We start from the raw sequence: 20,623 nt of genomic DNA on the forward strand, positions 1-20,623 counted from the left end.
ATCTTTCATGTAAATCCATACATGAACATACACACACCTGCCTCTACCTGTTTTGTATAGCCCTCTAAAATGTATGTACACATTTTCATCAAAAAATATCAATCCCAGAATCTTCTAAACAAGTCATATGGCAGCATAAGGTTTCAGAAAGCATTCACTGATTTGATGAACTTTTCATTATTATTATTTTTATTATCACTGTTGTTTTTGTTGTTGTATGTGTCTTATTTGATTGACAGATTTATTCTCCAGACCACACAAACAACAGCTTTTCGTCAAACCCCTCTACCCCAGTTGGATCTCCGCCCACACTTACAGGTAAGACTCCTCTCCCACCAACCACTTAACCATGTATCTAATAGGACTGTATGCCTATAGTCATTCAGTTGATTAGCTGGTTGATGGTGTCTTAGTCGACCAAAATCTGCATTAGTCAACTGATCATTTCATTTAGAATATAGAGATGTATATGGGACATTTGCAAAAAGGAGAAGCTAGTGAGTGAGTTGAAAGTGTTTTGTTTTTTTATTGATATGTAAAAAAGTTGAATCTGTCTTTATACAATTACATACATTCCTAGTGTTTGTTCTTCATAAGTAGTTTTATCATGAATTCCCTTGCAGGTGTAATCTTGCAGTTTGGGTCAGATACACAGAGATAAGTAAAGTGAGCTTTTGCCACACCCCCTTTTTAGTAGACTTATCAAACAGTAGGACAAATGGTTACATTTCCATAGTGCTTTTCTACCTTTCAAGGCATTCAATGTGCTTTACATCAAGGACACACATTCACATTCTTTTCACCACAACGTCAAAGAATGAGGCAGTTAGGGCTGGGTGATACAGTGAGAAAAATCTATGTGTGATCTCGTCATGATGATTATGGCCATATTGTGATTCCATGATTTTTGTTGAATGCAGCTCTATAGTGAAAAGCAAACTCTTTCCACCACCCACTTCTCCTATTGGTCATCCTCTGTCATGCTCTGAATGAGTGACAGGTGGACTTAGCCAATCACAGTCAAGGAGTAAGCATTAAGAAACAGCAGATACAGTGCTGTGAAAACGTATTTTCTCCTTTCCTGATTCCTTACTTTTTTGCATGTGTGTCACACTTAACTGTTTCAGATGATCAAACTAATTTAAATATTAAGCAATGACAATCCAAGTAAACATAAAATGCAGTTTTTCTGTTATGACTTTATTTGTTAAGAGAAACATACTATCCAAGCCTACATCTCCTTGTTAAAGGACTGTGATATCATTGTAGAAAGCTTCAATTTCATAGCCACACCCAGGCCTGATTGCCGCCAGACCTTTCAAATCAAGAGATCACTTAATTGGAACCTGTCTGACAAGGTGAATTAGGCCATATTGAACCTAAGACCTGCCCCAATCCAAAGAAATTCAGGTGCAGATAAGAAGAAAAGTAAGTGACATGTCTCAGTCTTGAAAAGGTTACAAAGCCATTTCTCAATCTTTTGGAGCCATTATCCACAAATGGAGAAAGCAAAGTACAGTGGTGAACCTTCCCAGTGGTCGGCTTACAAAAATTACAAGAGCACGGCGATGACTGATCCGAGAGGTCACAAAAGTAAAGGTCACTGTTCATTACTCAACCATAAGAAAGAGACCAAGCAAAAATGACATGCAAGGCGATAGCCACTGCTGACAAAAAAGAACATAAAGGCTTGTCTCAGTTTTGCCAAAAAACATCTTGCACACAGCTTTCAGGACAATATTCTGTGGACTGATGAAACAAAAGTTGAACATTTTGGAAGGAGTGCATTCTGTTACATCTGGTGTAAAATGAACACAGCATTTGATAAAAAGAACATCTTGCCAACAGGGAAACATGGTGGTAGCATCATGGTTTAGGGCTGCTTTGCTGCTTCAGGACCTGGACGACTTGCTGTGATTGAAGGAACCATGAACTCTGCTCTTTACCAAGAAATCTTCAAGGAGAATATCCGGCCATCAGTTTGTGACCTTAAGCTGAAGCGCACTTGGGTTCTGCAGCAAGACAATGACCCAAAGCACACCAGCAAGTCAAAACAAAATAAGGGTCTTGGACTGGCCTAATCAAAGTCCAGACCTGAACCCAATAGACATGCTGTGGCATGACCTTAAAAATGCGGCTCATGCTTGGAAACCCTCTAAAGTGGCTGATTTAAAACAATTCTGCAAAAAAGAGTGGGCCAAAATTCCTCCACAGCAATGTTAAAGACTCATTGCCAGTTATGAGCTATCTTTGTTTAATTTTTAAGTTTGCTTGATCTGAAATGGCTAAGAGTGACAAAGGTGCAGATAATCAGTAAGGGGGCAAATACTTTTTCACAGCATTGTAGCTTTAGTTACATTTGTAGAACACACTGATCTTATTCTGCCTCGCCCACTTTAACTTCTAAATGGTACTAAACTGCACTTTTTTCCTATTCATTTTAAGGGGAATTCGAGAAAAGTTTTGCCACTGAAATATGATATAAAGTAGGTTGTTTGTGCAAAACGTTCAATGTTCTTATTCACCCACAAGTCAACACTGCACCGATTCTCTGGGAGGATTTAAAATGGCTATAGTCCATACAGAATTTTGCTGTCAAGATCAACAGCCCCACTCAAAATACTACAACCTGAATGATGATAGTGATGCCCACGGAATAAGGTGAATACTGTAAGACTGTAGATACTATATACATATTAACCACCCCTAGAGGCAACTAGAGGTAAAGGTGAAGTAGACCATTTGTGGTGAAGGATATAACAAATCTGTATATCCAGGACAGCACATAAAGTGCTGGCAGCTGTAAGTCCTTTTTGATGTGGTGTGAAAATGTATTAAAAAGGTGAAAATGATCTGCACTGAATGAGCATACCTGAATGTATTATTACTTTGTACTTAGATATTAGCATATGTAAATGTGCCTGTGTGAACACAAGCAGCCTGAGATAGAGGGCCAGAAGAGGAGAGAGTGATCAGAGGTGGGTCTAAGGCTTCTCCCACGCTCACTGAGAAAAACAGAGCCTACAATTAGCACGCAACTAAATGTCATACACGATACAGCAGGGCAATGATACAATATTACGGCCTTAAGAAACAACAACATTAAAAGAAGCATGCAAAATGTATTTATGATCTTTTAGGGCCCATATTACGCTATTTTCCGGTCTATGTGATAATGTTGTTTCCTCATCACAAACATACCTCCTTACTGGAATTGTGTTCTCTTTCATTCGCACATGTTTAACACACAAACCCTGCATATTTTGGGTGAGTTTTTCTCTCAACACTGTTCCACCTTGTGTTCCACTGTGGTTTATACTCCATACACCTTCATTAGAATCATTTGGACCATTTCAGCCTTGGAATTTTCAATCTTTACTAAGTTAGGTAAAAGGTAGCTGTTAATTTTAAAACTACCACTACATGATATCACAAGGTGGAAGCTAACATTTTGAGATATAGAGAGACCCAAACGTGTGAATGAAACAAAACACAACTCCAGGTATGCTTTTGAGGATGTAACAGCATTCTAACATGGCTTAAAGCTCACATGAGTTAATTTTGTGTAATACAGGACCTTCACTCAGTTAGATTTGCATAAGTAATTTTACTTTTCAGAGTACTTTTCTAGCAGCATACTGTATACTGAGGGCACTCACTGCCAGCTCAGAAATTGAATTTCTCTTAACACATACTTTTACTCCTACTTGAGTAATATTTTAATTGAAATAACAGTACTCTTACCTCAGCAAAAGGTTTGGTTACTCTTCCCACTGTAAGTAAGTCTCCCAGTGACAAAAGGTTTATATTGACAATATGAAATGATTTGAACGTCTTTGTTTCTTGCACTGCTACTTCAGATAGGATTTAGTTTTTCTAGATTTTGTTTCTGTGTTTTGAAAATACCAGATTCTGTGAATGATTTAATGTTTTGTCCTTCAAATGACAAGTTCAAATTATAAATCAGATGTTATGTCCAGACAGTTACTCCTTAATTTACTCTCACTTGAGTAGTAGTTTTCTCAAATACTTTTTCACTCTTACTTGAGTCATTTCTTGGACCACTACTTTGTATTTCAACTTGAGTGATATTATTTTGAGGTACTGTTACTCTTGAGAACAATGTTTGGCTACTCTACCCCCCTGAATGTGACAATAGTCTTACTTGAAGTTGTATTTTGCTTTAAACATGGATGTATGAGTAATTCTCTATTATGCTTCAATGGAGATCTTTCTTCACCTACCCCGTTAGCCCCGCCCACAGCCCTATACTTGTGATTTTTTTTCTGAAAGGATGCTTGCTACAGTGAAAAGCAACTAAGAAGAGTTTTGAACAGGTTGAGCCAGTGTTGTTTTGAATTCATAGTGCTGTTTTCAGTTAAATACATACAAAATCAGACTTGTTGATTAGTGTTTTAGTAAGTTTATCTTTTATGAAGATCAAAAGACATGTACTCTTTAAAAAACACATATTAAACTAAATCAACATTTTTAGCTCTTGGATACCTTTTCCTGGATCTACACGGTCTGTATTAACTCTCTGGTTTGTAGTCCAAGCTCAACGTGATGAAGAAAATGTGGTACAAAGGCCTCTAGTCACACTTGGATAACGTTTATTTTTCGGGGAAATGTACTTACAAACATGTCCGACACTTTTTGTATGTGCACACCACTTCAAGGAGGAATGTTTCTCAAATCTGCACCAGTGTAGCAACAGATTTGCCGTAAGGCTCCATTTAATAGAAGGATCATTTCCGTCTATTTATCCACTTGATGAGGTAAGTAAAAAACTACACTAAAATAATGCTAAATGGTATTGTATATGTTGATGTGACGTTGTGATTTATATGACTTTGACTTTAGCATTAGCTTTGAATAATGCTGTTTGCCACTGTGTTGTTTGTATTTCTGACTGCAACAAGTCCCTCTGACTTTTTGTGTTCATTACGGAATTGATAATTGCACATTTTGTATTTTCATTTCATTATCTTCCACCTAAAAATGCTAAAAGGTTAGTTAGCTGTAGCTTGTAGCTCGCTGGGCTAATTACTTGTTTACATGCGCACAGGCTATTTGGTCACAGAGGTGGATTTTGTATTGTTTGGTATTTAAAATTTGTTTTAATGTGTAACAAACCACTAGGAAGAATAAACACTGGTCTTTAGGAGCCAGCACGTTATCACAGGCTAGGTGGAAAATATTCAGTGCATTTTCAATGGAGAGGATGGCAACGCTATGAGTAGCTATACAAACGTGTAAATATTCCTATTAGAGAGTGCCTTTGTAAACCAGTCAAGCGACTGCTATATCACATATTTAGCTCAAATACTTTATTTAGCTAGTTTGGTATTGCGTTTAACGTCTAGTAATAATAGCATAGGCAGGCAAGGTTCGTTTTAGTCCTCTGTTTTGATTTTATGATGTGTATATCTAAATATAGTGGATAACAAACACTTCTAACTTTAAAACAGAATACCTAATGGCTACTAAGGGAATGTTGCTTACTGATCATATATTGCACAATTAACATGTTGTTGTTTAGAGGACTTCCAGTGCACACCAGCCATCGTTTCCTACAACGGTCCTGCCAGACAGAAATAATAACAACGTGCACAACAGGGACACAGCTCTCTGTCAAAACCCTGCAGCCTCATTTTAGGAGTATAGGTATGTAAACATTCATACTATGTGCAGATACTATAAAGAGGTAAAGAGATGAATAGTACTCTGTTTTCTTATATGAGGTTGGAGTATAGACCCTAGGCTGAAAGACCTGCCTAGGGTCAAATCCTAGTGTTTTTTTGTTGTTGTTTTTTTTTACATAGGAACTCTGACAACCCCACAGTGCACAGATGTTGGTGTTGGTATGTCCCCTGATGACAGTTATCACATCAACACAAACTTGGCCTGTGAAAAGGCCAAGCTTGTGTGATATTTGTGATGTGATAATGCCAATAAAAAGCCAGAAAGACCCCATCTTGAAGAGACTGTAGCAGAGGACCCTTTAGAAGACAGCTCAAAAATGGATATTCCATCAGATCCACAGGATTATACATATGATCCTGAAGATTCACTGAATGTTTTGTCAGAGGTGCTTAAGGAGATTTAAGTCAAAGCTCCAATTACTAATATTTTAAAAGAATAGTTGTATACAAATATGTTACATTGTGGCCCTCGCCACTCAGTGATGGCCAGGGTTTCTTCTTATTGTTATTTTTCCGCCCAAACTATCGCAGTTTTCACCCCCTGAACATGCACAAAAAGTCCCACATATGGGTATAGGGTTGACCGGCTTGGCAAAAAATTTAATAAATTTGGCATCACAAAAATGTGCCACGCCCACCGGCTTGATGGCGCCACCTACAATTTCACCCCTATGGGGGACGAGGCTGGTAAATTTTGGAATACACACACAAAAATCGGAACAGTGATAGAGCACAGTGAGACAAGAATAAAAATGAATTGAAGTACTGCTATATGATGGACAGGAAGTCGACCATATTGGATTGAAAATTCGCCACTTTTTTTGTTGTGTGTTTTCAAATGTATCTAGTCCCAGGTTTTTGGTCCAAATGAGTGTAGATTTCACATGCCACTTCCAGACACATGTGTTTTCATAAAACATCCATGTTTTCTCCAAATTCCATGCCGTTGGCCTGTAGAACGCCGCCTTTGTTTAATTTTTTTTCGATGTCCTCTCACAACCACGGGCATTACCCTACAGTGCTCACATTCACATCACATATACAGAACTATGTCATGAATAGATTGCAGCATTAATTTTAATCAAAATGAACACTATATTTCCCCCTACCATAGACGTGAAATGTAAACATTATCGGATTCAGACAAAATTTGGGGAATACATTTGGTGCATGGTTGGACACCAGGGGCGCAAAGACACCAAAAAAAATCATTGAGAAATGTTTGACACGCACAGGTAATGCCAAAGAGAGCTCAAAATGTTACCACGGGTGCAGAATCCAAACAGGAACAAAACAAAAAAAAAACTACAAAAAAAACTACACACAATAGCTTCTCCTACAATACACGTAAAAGACGCAACATTGTCCGATTGCCATGAAACTTGGGGAGATAATTGTGGGCCTCAAAAGGGGCAAAAAAGTCTCATTAGTTTATTGTCAGTGCGCACATTAAAGCAGTATAGACTTATTTTAAAATGACAGTCATGCCTTTTTATTTACCTTCTCGCGGGCCACATAAAATGACGTGGCGGGCCACATTTGGCTCCTGGGCCTTGAGTTTGACACGTGCTCTAGGTCATCACTGGTACTAGAATAGATTATGATTTTGACTCTGATTTAGTCTGAAATACTGATCGTCTTTTAGTTAGTACATTCCAGAGTTTGGGAGTTACTCTATGATGGGTCTGAGAAGCCAGAGGATCATTGATTTGCAGCTAGTTCAGGTAAAAATGTATTTTGTTTATCTGAATCGGGACGGATGCAAAACACATTGAATAATTGTAACACAGCATCCTGATGCATGCACCGTAGTTCTTATAGCTGCAGCTAATTCGCAGCACTTATCCCTAAAATAAACTATAATAGTGCAGTAATGACAAAACATGAAAACATTATTGCATTGCATTTTCAGAGTAATGAAGTTGGAGGGAGTTATCACATTGAGCTCGAGCCTTGCTTTCCTGAATGCTCATGGTATTAATCTGGAATCTAAATTAGTCACTAACCGACACCCGCGAATCCATTAATAATAATATTAGTATAAACTGAGTTTTTAAATTCAATTTCTGTTTGGTTTTATATAATAGTTTTGTTCTTCAGGTATCTCCAAAAAGATGGTAAAAATGGCTAAAAACATCTCCTGGACAGCTGCTGCTTCTACAACACCAGAGGAAAGATTAGCAAAGTGGATATCAGTCATCAACCATGTCCAAGATATACACAATCACGACGATGCTGCTTCCTCTGTGTTTACACACACACAGCAGACGACAAGGGACAAAAGCAAATGGTTGAAACCAGGTGACTGTTATAATTATATATAGTGTCCTGCATACTATATAGTGCATTAATCATTTTAAAAATGTATCTTTTATTTTTTGGTCAATCTACACCAGCATTGTGTAAGCTTGCAACTGGCAACATATGGACTGGCAACAGGATCCTCAAGGATGTAGACAAGATGAGCCCACACTTGAAGACTTCAGCAGTGGAATAATTTCACAGTGTGATTCTGTGCTTTGCGCCAAAAAGTGCTGCTTTTAATTATTCATATCCAGAACATTTTTAAACTGTCAGCAACAATAAATATCGTGATATAATCTCACTTATTTTGGCCATGATAATTGTGACAATAAACTTCACTATTGTCCCATGCCTATTCCAGACCCAGCTCCATTTGTCCAGGAGATGCTAGAGATCCCCATTCCACCTCCACTGTCCACTTAGCACCCTCGTCCAAACAAGGGAACTGTTGTCTCTGCTTTTACTTCCCACTGTAATTCAGCACCGGTCTGATGCCCACATGCCCAAAATTGTTGGTACCCTTCAGTTAATGAAAGAAAAACTCACAATGGTCACAGAAATAACTTGAATCTGACAAAAGTAATAATAAATACAAATTCTATGAAATTCAACCGTTGAAAGTTAGACATTGCTTTTCAACCATGCTTCAACCTTAATGCTTAAAAAAATGCTTAAAAAAAAATAAACTCATGAAACCTTAACTTAATATTTTGTTGCACAACCTTTTGAGGCAATCACTCACAATGGAAGTACATATAGAACTGAATATACAACTTGCAATAATTATTCATGTATTCTATTTATTTATGTTTGTTTTTTTTATAAGTTGTGTCTTGGGTGTGCTTGAGGTGAAAAAGATAGTTAGTTATAGAGCATGCAATAACTTATTTATTCTATTTCTTTGCTTGTGTTTTTAATTATTTCTAGAGTTGTGCTTGGAGTGAGGCTTAAAGTAAGTAAAAAGTAAAAAGAAGTTAGACAGTGCGCACTATTTATTTTTTGTGTATGCCTGCATTTGCAGTATCTGTAAATTACTTAAAAATGTGTAGATATTAGCATATTTTTATTTGATTATACTTCCAATGTCACTTTTAGCATTTGTTGACAATAAATAATCAAAAAGTCAACTTACTGTACCATTCCTCTTAGCTGTAATAGTCCAAAGTGTGCTTTGTACACATTAATTGCATTTTGAAGGGAGTATAGATTGAAACACACAGGCTCAAATCCTGGATGGTCCACAGAGCATGTGGCCAGGGCTTCTTCCATTTTTGCACACACCTATCAAATACATATTATCAATAACGCAAGTGTGCATAATATACAATAAATGAAAACATGTTTTTGTTAAGCGAACACACTTTTATGGGTTTCCTCTTCAGTTGGCATTGTAGCGCAGTTGCCACATGACATGAAACAACTAAATGAACAGAGATTGCACACATTAGCCAAAATGACATGTGCAAGTTACATCAAATGTTCTGTTTACACATTCTGATGGCTATGCAGTGAAATACACGTCACATGCAAGGTGATGCAAATGCAAGGTGCATTTCTATCCAGCTTTAGTTTTAAAATACTGCTCAGTACTGCTCAGTTAATACATTCTTTTCAGTGAAGCATTTAGCAGATAGCATTTTCAGAGCAATAAAAGGTAACATGGTGATATAAATATGTAATGTCTTTCCAGGCTCAAAACAGTTCTGTTTAGCTGTGCATATGACTGAAAGGTTTTTATTCTGCAATTTTCTACCTTAATGTTGATTTTATGATGATTATTTGTGATTATTTGTTTTGATTAGTTGTATTGTGATTTGAATGTCTTTCTTTTTCTGTAAAGCACTTGAATTACCTTGTATACAAATTGTATTATACAAATAAATGCCTTGCCTTGCCAATTAATATCCAACAGAAGTGTGCTACCCCCTCTTTAATACTACTAATATTGCTTACTATTGCGTACCAGTACACAAGAATTCAACCTCTAGCATTGCAATTACAAGTCGACTGCTTTACTACCTTAAGCACCAAGTCAACTTGTCACCAATTCATGATTTTAGATCCAAAGCAAACATGTCCGAGAGTACTTTTCAATGTGTCTTTTGGTTGTTTGTTCTTGCAGCTCCCAGTTCTGCTGCTTGGTCGAGAAATGGAGGACAAGGAGCCCCCTCGCCCAACTATGAAGCCCCATTGCACTCTCTGGTACAGGCTCCATACAGTGTATACCATTCTTATTTAAAGATGTAGGATGTAACATTTCTGGAGAGGGGTCTGCCACCCACTTGTCTTCATGGAGATGTTAATGCTTTGCCTGGAATGTTCCACGGTATAACATTTAATGTGTCTATGTCATAAGCTGGTAAAACCATCCAACCAAATTATGGGTCAGATCTGTACAGAGGCAAGCCAGCTCACAGTTAGATTGCATGCTTTTTATACATAGACTGTATATATAAATGGTCATAGCTAACTAACTTGCTAACTGGCTGGTGCATGGGCACACTTCTGGCTCCATCAACTCCTCAAAGTCGCCCCGGTTAGCATTAGTAACATATTTGATTGACAAGTGCTTGCTCCCTGCTAAACCAGCAGTGCAGGCAGGAAGGAGCATTACCTTGAACAGCCTCACTCCAGATTGGCTCTTTGGTTGCTATCATGTTCGTGGACGGAATTCCAAATATGGAACTCGGCTCCAAATTTTTCCCTATGGGTGATGTGACACTCCCTTAGTCCACTTGTTTATACAGTCTGATATGCATTTATTTTTTGCAACGAAATCCCCTCTAACTGAATAAATGCATAGATATAGGTACTGTGCATTCCAGACAAAGCAATACCATCACTGAGTCAAGCAGATGGCAGACTGCTGAATGCTGCAAGACCCATTTGCCCTGTACGTCTCTTAAAGGAGAGGCATCATGCAAACTGATTTGTGCATGTTTGAGTAATCTTCATTCTCCTGTATTCAAGACAGCATTGCTCCAATACATCTATATACGTAGGATTTCTCTGTGTTGCCATTTTGGCACAAATGGAAAAAATAATAATCTGCCACTATCATGATCTGCAGCTATCCATAGGAGGGACCGACAGAATGCACCGCTTTGTTGTGATGTTTATAGTGATGTCGGCTCCAGTCCGGAAGTCAGCAGACTTGTTTCTTTTTAATATTTTTTTTACATTTTAACATACCCCCCCACCCCGCCTCTACAGGTGGGCACTAGGCAAGCACAGGAAAAGAACACAACTGTTACATACACAAATACATTAAGATTAACACATACCTATAGACTTGTTTCTCTTGGGATTTAAAATGTTTAAAATACCAGTATGTCTCCTTAAAGATTTTAACACAAGCTCCTTGGTGTGTGCTTTGTAGCAGACACGCATTGAGGATCGACTGGAACGCTTGGACGATGCCATTCATGTGCTACGGAGCCATGCGGTGGGGTCCTCTACAGGCCTGAGTGCACACGGTGACGTTCACAGTCTTCTGGGAACACATAATGGCATTATGGCTTCTCTGGAGTCTGGCTATGGCTCAGGCCTGCTGTCCTGCCGGCCCTCGCTCATGGTAGGCCTGCGTGGACTGTTTGCTATTCATTGGCTGCTTGATTCAGGTCTTCTCACACAATATAAGTTGTTGGATTGGACAGGTTGAGCAGGTTTTCTTTGATGGATGTGTGAATGTTGGGCCTATTGCTCACTGCTTTTTTTGTCTTTAAATGGCTCATATATGATCTATATTTAAAGTTGAAAAAACATACCTGGAGTTCAACTCATAAACCCTACATAAAAGGTTAAGTCCTGAAACAGGAAAATACTTGATGTCTTGTGGTAACTGTTTTTAAACTCCATACAGTTGAACTGGAATCATTTGGATGATTTCAGATCTGAAATTGGCTACTGAAGTAAAGGTAAAAGATAGCTGTTAACTTGAAAACTACTACTAGACGACATCATAAGGTTTTTAAAGTTTCCTAACAAATCCAGAATGATATGGCTGTATATTTTTATGTCTTAAGCCCGGCCAAATGTTATCATGCAGACACATTTGTTTTTTTCAGTGACATGTGAATGTACATTTAATCTAATTCTAATTTATTTTACCTTAGATTAAGAGTTTAGCGCTTTGTTCATTGATTCTGTGATGTTTTTCAGTCCCTTGTGATTGTGATTGGAGGTCACATTCTAAGACTTGGTGATATGAAACTGTAAGATGGCATGCACTCACACTGCAATGGTTCACACTATCTATTGTGGCTACAACCAAAGAATATCAGGCTCCAGGCACTGTGTGGTAACTTATTAATGAAGAGTTTGTGTATGAAAAGATATTCATGAAATTGTGGGGGGGAAAATCTGTACACACCCTCACATCATGGGGACCTGCCTCATTTATCAGGACAAAATCAGGCATTATCAGATATGGTTTAAAGAGGTTAACTTTAGAGTTAAAGTTAGGCTAGTAGTGAGGAGGGCTGCAGATGAATCAAAATTGGTAAGTGTTTTGTGCATTTGTGGACAGGGACGATGTCTGTGCTTTTCTCTCAACTGGATTTAACTAAAGTTAGATTTTTTGGCTTGTTCTGCTGTTGTGATACTTTGACCAATCAGATTCAAATATTACTTACGTTCCGCCTTTTCCCCATTGCTTTCAGCGAGGGCCATTCCAAATTGATAAATGTGTAGAACTCAAGAGTGTATCAATCTGGCAAGAGCCAGGTTAAATTTCCTGCGCAAACATAAAAAAACTAAATGTACAAATATCTATACAAATACAAAGAACTGAACAAACATGTTCTGAAATGTGATTCTTGTATCAATATCTGTGTAAACCCTCAGTCGTCAGGTCTGATCCATAGCAAAAGGCAAAATCAAAATCTGTCAACTGGACAAATCATTGTAAGAGTGAAGACGTTTCGCTGCTCATCCAAACCACTTCTTCAGTTCTGGTCAGATTGCTGGTGGCCACTGCCTTATATCTATCTGAAGGGAGGGGCTAACTACACTGAAACCGTAAACATCTATTGTTTCCAGTTTCAGCTGGAACTACCCTATTCAGCCCTTAACGACCCTGCTCAGACCCTTTTCATTGTTCTGGGTCTGAGGATGGAGTTGTAGATGGGGAAGAGGTTATGTCTCAGGCCCCCATTCTTGCTTAAGGAAGGATTCTCTTTCCTAACAAAAGTAGCTCCTTTAACTCCCTTCTTTAACCATTATTTTTTTCTGGCTAAGATCTGAACTTCACTGTCTTCAAAGGAGTGGTTAGTGGCTTTGAGATGGAGATGGGGTCCAGAGGAACTCTCACGCTGGTGTTGGTACATCCTCTTATGGAGTAGCTGTTTAGTTTCTCCAGTGTAACGCTCACTGCAGTCTTCACTACACTGAATGGAGTAGACTGCATTACTTTGTGGCTCGGGGTTTTGCTCTTTGGGTGAACCAGTTTCTGTCTTAAAGTGTTAGTAGGTTTGAAAAAGACGGGAATCTCATACTGTCTGAAAATTCTCTGAAGTTTTTCAGACACACCTGCTGTGTAATGTTAACACCTTTCCTTCTGTGTTCAGAATCCCTGTTGTCCTGTTTTGTAGCTCTCTTAGATCTATTAAAGGCCCACTTTGTATATGCACAAGCAGAGGGCTTTCTCCACGTGTTACTCCTCCTTCACTTTTCCCTGTGTTAGTGGCAAGAGAGCTTGAAAATATTGCCAAGAAATTATCGGAGAATAAGAATCACCAATGGTTTAACCTCAGATGTCGGCAGAATCAGTTAATACCCAAGGTACTACAGAAGAAAGCACCTGAACCAGGGCAGAGAGCAGCCAGCTTAACTCAGCGCTACCTTAGGAAAGTGCTTGAGCTTAGAATCAGCTGACTGAATTTTCTTATTGATAACTTGAAGTTTAAAATGGATAGCTTAAAAAGCCGGGTAGCCACTTTAGTCCCAGAAGAAATAGCCCAGAGGATCTACAATTTTATAGCCATAGGGCAGTTGAAACGACACAAGGAAGCCAAAGAACGTCACATTAGGAAGTTTATGCAACTACAAGAACAAAGGAATCAGAGAGACAGGAGGAAAGAGGATGGACTCGGCCATCCTGGGAACAGGGAATACTGGGTGAAGAACTTGCCGGACCATGAGCTTACCCAGGCAGAGAGAGAGGTACTTCTCAAAGGACTGAACTTCTCTGTAACATCCAACCAGATCTCCACAGTGGACTACATTACAGCAGCAGAAACGGCAATTAGAAACAATAAGATTACAGAGGCAGAAGCTGGTGACCTGAGACTGAAAGTAAAAGCTGTACTGAGCAGCGCCAAACCTCCTCCTTCCAAGATAACATCAGAGGAAAGGAAGGCTCTCACTGCTCTAGAAAAGGACCACAGCATCGACATTTTGCCATCTGACAAAGGGAGAAGCACCGCAATCATGAACTTAGCTGATTACGAGGCTAAAGTGAACAGCCTCCTCAGTGACACTGCCATCTATGAATTGCTGAAACAAGACTCTACCAGTGGGTACAAGAAGAAAATCATAGACTGCTTACAGAAGCTGGAGAAGGAGGGAGTCATTGATAGACAGCTATATTACAGACTCTATCCTGGTGATGCCATTCCTTGTATCTATGGCTTCCCAAAGATCCACAAAGAAGGAGTACCCCTCAGACCCATTTTATGTAGTGTTGATTCATTCACATACTCTTGTTTCTCTTCAGATCGTACAAATATTTCGCCTTTTACTAAATATGTCCGTAGAGAGGAACAACAAGATTATCCCAAATTTTTGGATGCCCTGTTTTACAGCGGGGCTGTTTTTTGTTTTTGCTGTTTTTTTGTTTGTTTTTTTTTTTCATTTTCTACAGCCTAGGTGAGACTGGAGCGCAAGAAGATCAGACCCGGGAAGGCAGCAGGACCAGACGGCATCAGCTCCAGGCTCCTTAAGTTCTGTGCAGATGAACTGTTCGGAGTTATGGAACAAATCTTCAACATGAGCTTAAAGCTGAGGGTGGTACCACAACTCTGGAAGACCTCATGCGTGGTACCGGTGCCCAAGAAGCCACAGGCCAAGGAGCTCAGCAGCTTCAGGCCAGTGGCTCTAACATCTCACCTGATGAAGACACTGGAGAGACTGATCCTTGGCCACCTCCGCTCCACCGTGAGCGATGGACCCGCTGCAGTTTGCGTACCGGTCTGGCATCGGAGTGGAGGACGCCGTCATCTACCTGCTGCACCGCTCACTGTCTCATCTGGAGAACCCCGGCAGCACTGTGAGGATTCTCTTCTTCGACTTCTTCAGTGCTTTCAACACCATCCTCCCCATCTGGCCCTCCTCCACCCGCCTCCCTCTCCTCCTCGCCTGGCTCTCCTCCTCCTCGCCTGGTCTTCCTCCTCCTCGCCTGGCCGATTTTTCTGAGTGACAACACTCATGCCTCACAGCAAGAAGGTTTGGTTTGATCCCCGGGTCGCCCAGGCCTTTCTGTGTGGAGTTTTTCATGTTTCTCCCCGTGTCTGGATGGGTTTCCTCCGGGTACTCCGGTTTCCCCCATCAACCAAAACATGAACGCCCTTCGAGACAACTGTTGTTGTGATTTTGGGCGTTAAAAAAATAAAATTAATTGAATTGAATTGAACCATCCAGCCACTGCTCCTGAGGGACAAGCTGGAGACTGCCGGGGTGGACTGTGAACTGGCAGACTGGATCCTGGACTATCTCTCCCTCAGTGAACATTCAGAGAAGGGACATTGAGAGAGTGAACTCATACAAGTACCTGGGTGTTTATCTGAACAACAAACTGGACTGGACTCTCAACACAGATGCACTGTACAGGAAGGCCCAGAGCAGGATCTCCTGAGGAGACTCGGGTCTTTTGGAGTGAGAGGGCCACTCCTGAAGACCTTCTATGACTCTGTGGTGGCATCAACCATCCTGTACGGTGTGTTCTGCTGGAACAGCAGGATCACAGAGAGGGAGAGGAAGAAGCTGGACAAGGTCAGCAAGAAGTCCAGCTCTGTCCTGGGCTGTCCTCTGGGTTCAGTGCAGGAGGTGGGGGGCAGGAGGGTCCTGGCTAAGGTCATTTCTATGCTGGGCCATGAGTCTCACCCCCTGCAGGACGCTCTGTCTGTCCTGGAGAGCAGCTTCAGTGACAGGCTGATTCAATTCAATTCAGTTAATTTTATTTTTGTAACGCCCAAAATCACAACAACAGTTGTCTCGAAGGGCGTTCATGTTTTGGTTGATGGGGGAAACCTGAGTACCCGGAGGAAACCCATCCAGACACGGGGAGAAACATGCAAAACTCCACACAGAAAGGCCTGGGCGACCCGGGGATCGAACCAAACCTTCTTGCTGTGAGGCATGAGTGTTGCCACTCAGCCACCGTGCTGCCTACACACACCCTCGCTGTGTGAAGGAGAGGTTTGGCAGATCTTCCTTCCTGCTGCTGTCAGACTGTACAATGAACACTCTTAACACTGAACACTATGTGCAATACTGAATACCATGTAAATCCACTTTACTGAGATTTATTCTGTTCATATGCTGCACTGTCACTCTTATTGTACATAATAGTTTTTGTTGGTATTTTATATTTTGCTCTTAGAGTCTATTTTTAGTTTATTTTTTTTAAGGCTATTTTTAAATTATTTAATCTATTATCTTGTTTTATTGCATGTACCATTTTCCTCCTGTTCTTGAACTGTGTGGTGCAATACTGGAATTTCCCCACTGTGGGACTAATAAAGGCATATCTTATCTTATCTTATCTTACAATGTGGCCATATACTACAACACAGAGCTCAAGTGGTGCCCACTAACACAGAGGGAAAAGTGAAGGAGAAGCAACACGTGGAGAAAGCCCTCTCTGCTTGTGGATATCCAAAGTGGGCCTTCAATAGATCTAAGAGAGCTAAAAAAGAGGACAACAAGGAATCTGAACCCAGAAGGAAAGGTGTTACCATTCCTTATACAGCTGATGTGTCTGAAAAACTTCAGAGAATTTTCAGACAGTATTTCAAACCTACTAACACTTTAAGACAGAAACTGGTTCACCCAAAGGGCAGAACCCCGAGCCACAAACAAAGTAATGTAGATTACTCCATTCAGTATAATGAAGAGTGCAGTGAGCGTTACACTGGAGAAACTAAACAGCTACTCCATAAGAGGATGTACCAACACCGGCGTGAGAGTTCCTCTGGACCCCAGTCCACCGTACATCTCCATCTCAAAGACACTAACCACTCCTTTGAAAATAGTGAAGTTCAGATCTTAGCCAGAGAAAAGAAATGGTTTGAGAAGGGAGTTAAAGAAGCCATTTTTGTTAGGAAAGAGAATCCTTCCTTCAACAGAAATGGGGGCCTGAGACATAACCTCTCCCTCATCTACAACTCCATCCTCAGACCCAGAACAATGAGAACAATAGCAGGGTCATTAAGGGCTGAATAGGGTAGTCTCAGCTGAAACTGGAGACAATAGATGTTTACAGTTCCAGTGTGGTTAGCTCCTCCCCTCAGATAGATATAAGGCAGTGGCCACCAGCAATCTGACCAGAACTGAAGAAGCAGCTTGGATGAGCAGCGAAATGTCTTTACTCTTACAACGATTTGTCCAGTTGACACATTTTTACTCTGTCTTTTGCTATGATTCTTGCATTGGTTTGTCAGTTCATGTTCCAATCTCCCTGTCAATTCTTCTGGATGACTTTAAATTGTGAACAGAATCCTTTTATTAAAAATTGCTAATCCAATCCCATTCACAGTGCATGTCAGAAAAATCACATATATGTTTTTCCCAAATCTTTCAGCCCTAGTAGTACCTATGGTTAAGGTTAGAATCAATCTTCAGGAAATGAATGGAAGCCAATGCAATGACCGAAACAAGAATGGAAACCCAACATGAGTGTGTGTCTTTGTCTGTGTGTGCGTGTGTGTGCATGCATGTGAGTGTGGAGAGGGGAGGGGGGGAAGGGGGATGTGTTACACCTGTTTTTGGACCCATGACTTCAGCACACAGGACTCTAGTGAAAAACACAGCAAAGCTCTTCCAGCTGTGCGCCCACAGTACGCCCCCACTTCTGCTTTGTGCGTTATTTAGTCCTGGTTCAGTCTTGCTAATAAACCTGGATTTAGTCTTAGTATGGTTATGGTTTAGTCTTCCTGGTCCTCCTTGGTCTAATTTTGGTTTAGTACTTGTTATGCCCTGTTGTTTTATTCTAGGTTATCCACATTTAGTCCTAGTTTAGTCTTGATGCTTTTGTCCCTTTTGTCCTTGCGTGGTCTTGGGTAAATTTTGGTTCAGTCTTGGTTTAGTTTTAGTTTAGTCCAGATTTAGTCCTGGTTTAGTCTTGGAATGTATTGGTTTCGTTCTTTAGCCTTGGCTAAAGAACTAAACCAAGTCCTGGTTTTTGTTTTGGATTACTGTGAAGCTAAATTGTGGTTCTTGCATTTGTTAAAGACTGAATACAAATAGTTAAGTAGTAAATGCTTTAAATGAATATACACATATTCAGTTATATATACACATCTATCTATACACATCTTTTGTTTTAGATTTTGTATTGCTACTTTGTAATAATTTGCTGACTTAAACTAAAGGAATAAATACACTGCCTGGCCAATAAAAAAGTTGCCACCTGGATTTAACTAAGCAAATAGGTACGAGCCTCCTCCAGTTAGTTCAGCAGCAGTATGTGCTCAAATTGAGGTCACCTGACTACCTGAATATACTGAATGACCAGGTTATTCCGTCTATGGATTTTTTCTTCCCTGATGCCACAGGCATATTCCAAGATGACAAAGTCAGGATTCATTGGGCTCAAATTGTGAAAGAGTGGTTCATCAGACATCATTTTCACACATGGATTAGGCACCATAGAGTCCAGACCATTGAGGATCTTTGGGATGTGCTGGAGAAGGCTTTGTGCAGTGGTCAGACTCCACCATCATCAATGCAAGATCTTGATGAAAAATTTATACACTGGACAGAATAAACCTTGTGACTTGCAGAAGCTTATCGAAAAAATGCCACATCGAAGGCATGCCGTAATCAAGAGTGTGTGACTTTTTTTGGTGGTGACTTTTTTTTTCGGCCAGGCAGTGTAAAAACAAACATTATAGTATAAACTTTAATATGCTCTGGTCAGAATGTTCAAAAATTCCAGAATGGAGGTGACTGGAGGCAAAATGAAATTGACCATAGTTCCTTTTCAGTGATTAAGTGACAGCTCAAAATGCTAATGATTTTAAGTCCTAACAGGTTTTAGTTGTATGTTTGAATATTTTAATGCATGCATGTTTGAATACTCTTTACAGTAACAGTTAGCTGTAAGACTGTACAGCCTACAAACCTACATCACCCATGCTTCCCTATGACAATTCTCCATAAATATACAAAAACATGATGCAAAACTGTACACAGCAACTTGACAAACCTGATGCAATGTGCACTAGTTTCATTAGCAGGAAGCATACTGATGAAACTGGAGGGGAGACTCGGAGTGGCAAAAACTGAAACATTGTATTCAGGGAATATATTGTTTCCAAAACATTAAATGTAACATGGTAATCTAAATGTGTTAGCCCATAGAAGAAAAAAAAAATGAAAATAAAATATTTGACAAATAAAAATGCTAAATGTGTGCAATAATCTCCTAATAAATAAATAATGATACTAAATGTCTTTAAACCTGGCTCTGATATCTTTTACTTATAGCTGAGTAGTTTTCATTTACCAATTTCCCATACATTTTTCTCTCATAAATGACCTATACAATTTCAAGCTCCAAGCAACAGGTCTCTATTGTTTTGATCTAAATCGATTGTGAATCAGAATAAATAAATACATTTCATAATTATAAAGGTGCAGTATGTAATTTATGGTGGAGGGTATACCACCTGCTGGTCACCATGGTTTGCCTAGGATTTTCCATTGTGTGACATCAAATTCATATCTATGGAGACAAGAGGGTGACACGATCAAGATACTCATCACATCTGTGGTGAACCAGTTCTCAGCAAGAATACATCTCAATGTATTTCTTTAGCATGTAAAACACCTTAGCTTAGTGTATAGCCCTACTGTGGAAAATTCCAAGCAAAGCAATAACAACACTGCCTCCACTGATAGCCTAATACCTGTGTAGTGGAGTGTACTACAGGGGTGATCGCAGCTAATTCCTGGTGAAATATTGCTGTGTGCGAGTTGTGACAGACTTTATTTCTCAGCTGCTGTTTACGAGCCACAGCCACAGCTCTTGACCTAGAAATCTCCCTGTGCTTAATTAGCTCATTCACACTGGCTCCATGGGAAGATCGAAAAACAGCCAGAGCAATTCTTTTGTCTTTTTCAGTAAACAAAGCAAATGGAAAATATGCAAAATCAAGTTTAAATAAAAGAGTTGATCTCATGTGGAGATGGAGGTGAGGCGGGATTGTTTATTTTATTCAGCTGTTGACAAATAGAAATGGTAGGGCTGTGGAATTCATCCAATTTGATTTGAGATTGAGATTAAGTCATTTGTAGTCATCAGCCAATTAGGCATGGGACGATACTGAAATTTGGTGTCACGATTAACATGGCCAAAATAATTGTGATTAACGATTATATCACAATAATTATTA

The 20,623-nt window shown here is 39.7% G+C and overlaps 1 protein-coding gene and 1 non-coding gene across 3 annotated transcripts in view; both read left to right on the forward strand.

Annotated features, from left to right (window-relative positions):
• Positions 1–20,623, forward strand: part of LOC117391650 (transcription factor 4-like) — a 49,706-nt gene that overhangs the window by 22,769 nt on the left and 6,314 nt on the right. The window contains exons 6-8 of one of the 2 annotated variants that reach the window (XM_033989510.2): positions 240–318; positions 10,132–10,211; positions 11,389–11,583. In XM_033989510.2, coding sequence (XP_033845401.1) covers positions 240–318; positions 10,132–10,211; positions 11,389–11,583 — 354 coding nt within the window. The remainder of the gene's footprint in view (positions 1–239; positions 319–10,131; positions 10,212–11,388; positions 11,584–20,623) is intronic. The other variant, XM_055231803.1, reaches the window with a different exon arrangement.
• On the forward strand, positions 14,707–14,819 carry LOC117392338 (U5 spliceosomal RNA). Its single transcript, XR_004543040.1, has one exon. It is a non-coding gene; the product is annotated as a U5 spliceosomal RNA (small nuclear RNA).

This window comes from Periophthalmus magnuspinnatus, chromosome 23 (genome assembly GCF_009829125.3).
Source record: "Periophthalmus magnuspinnatus isolate fPerMag1 chromosome 23, fPerMag1.2.pri, whole genome shotgun sequence".
NCBI lineage: Eukaryota > Metazoa > Chordata > Actinopteri > Gobiiformes > Gobiidae > Periophthalmus > Periophthalmus magnuspinnatus.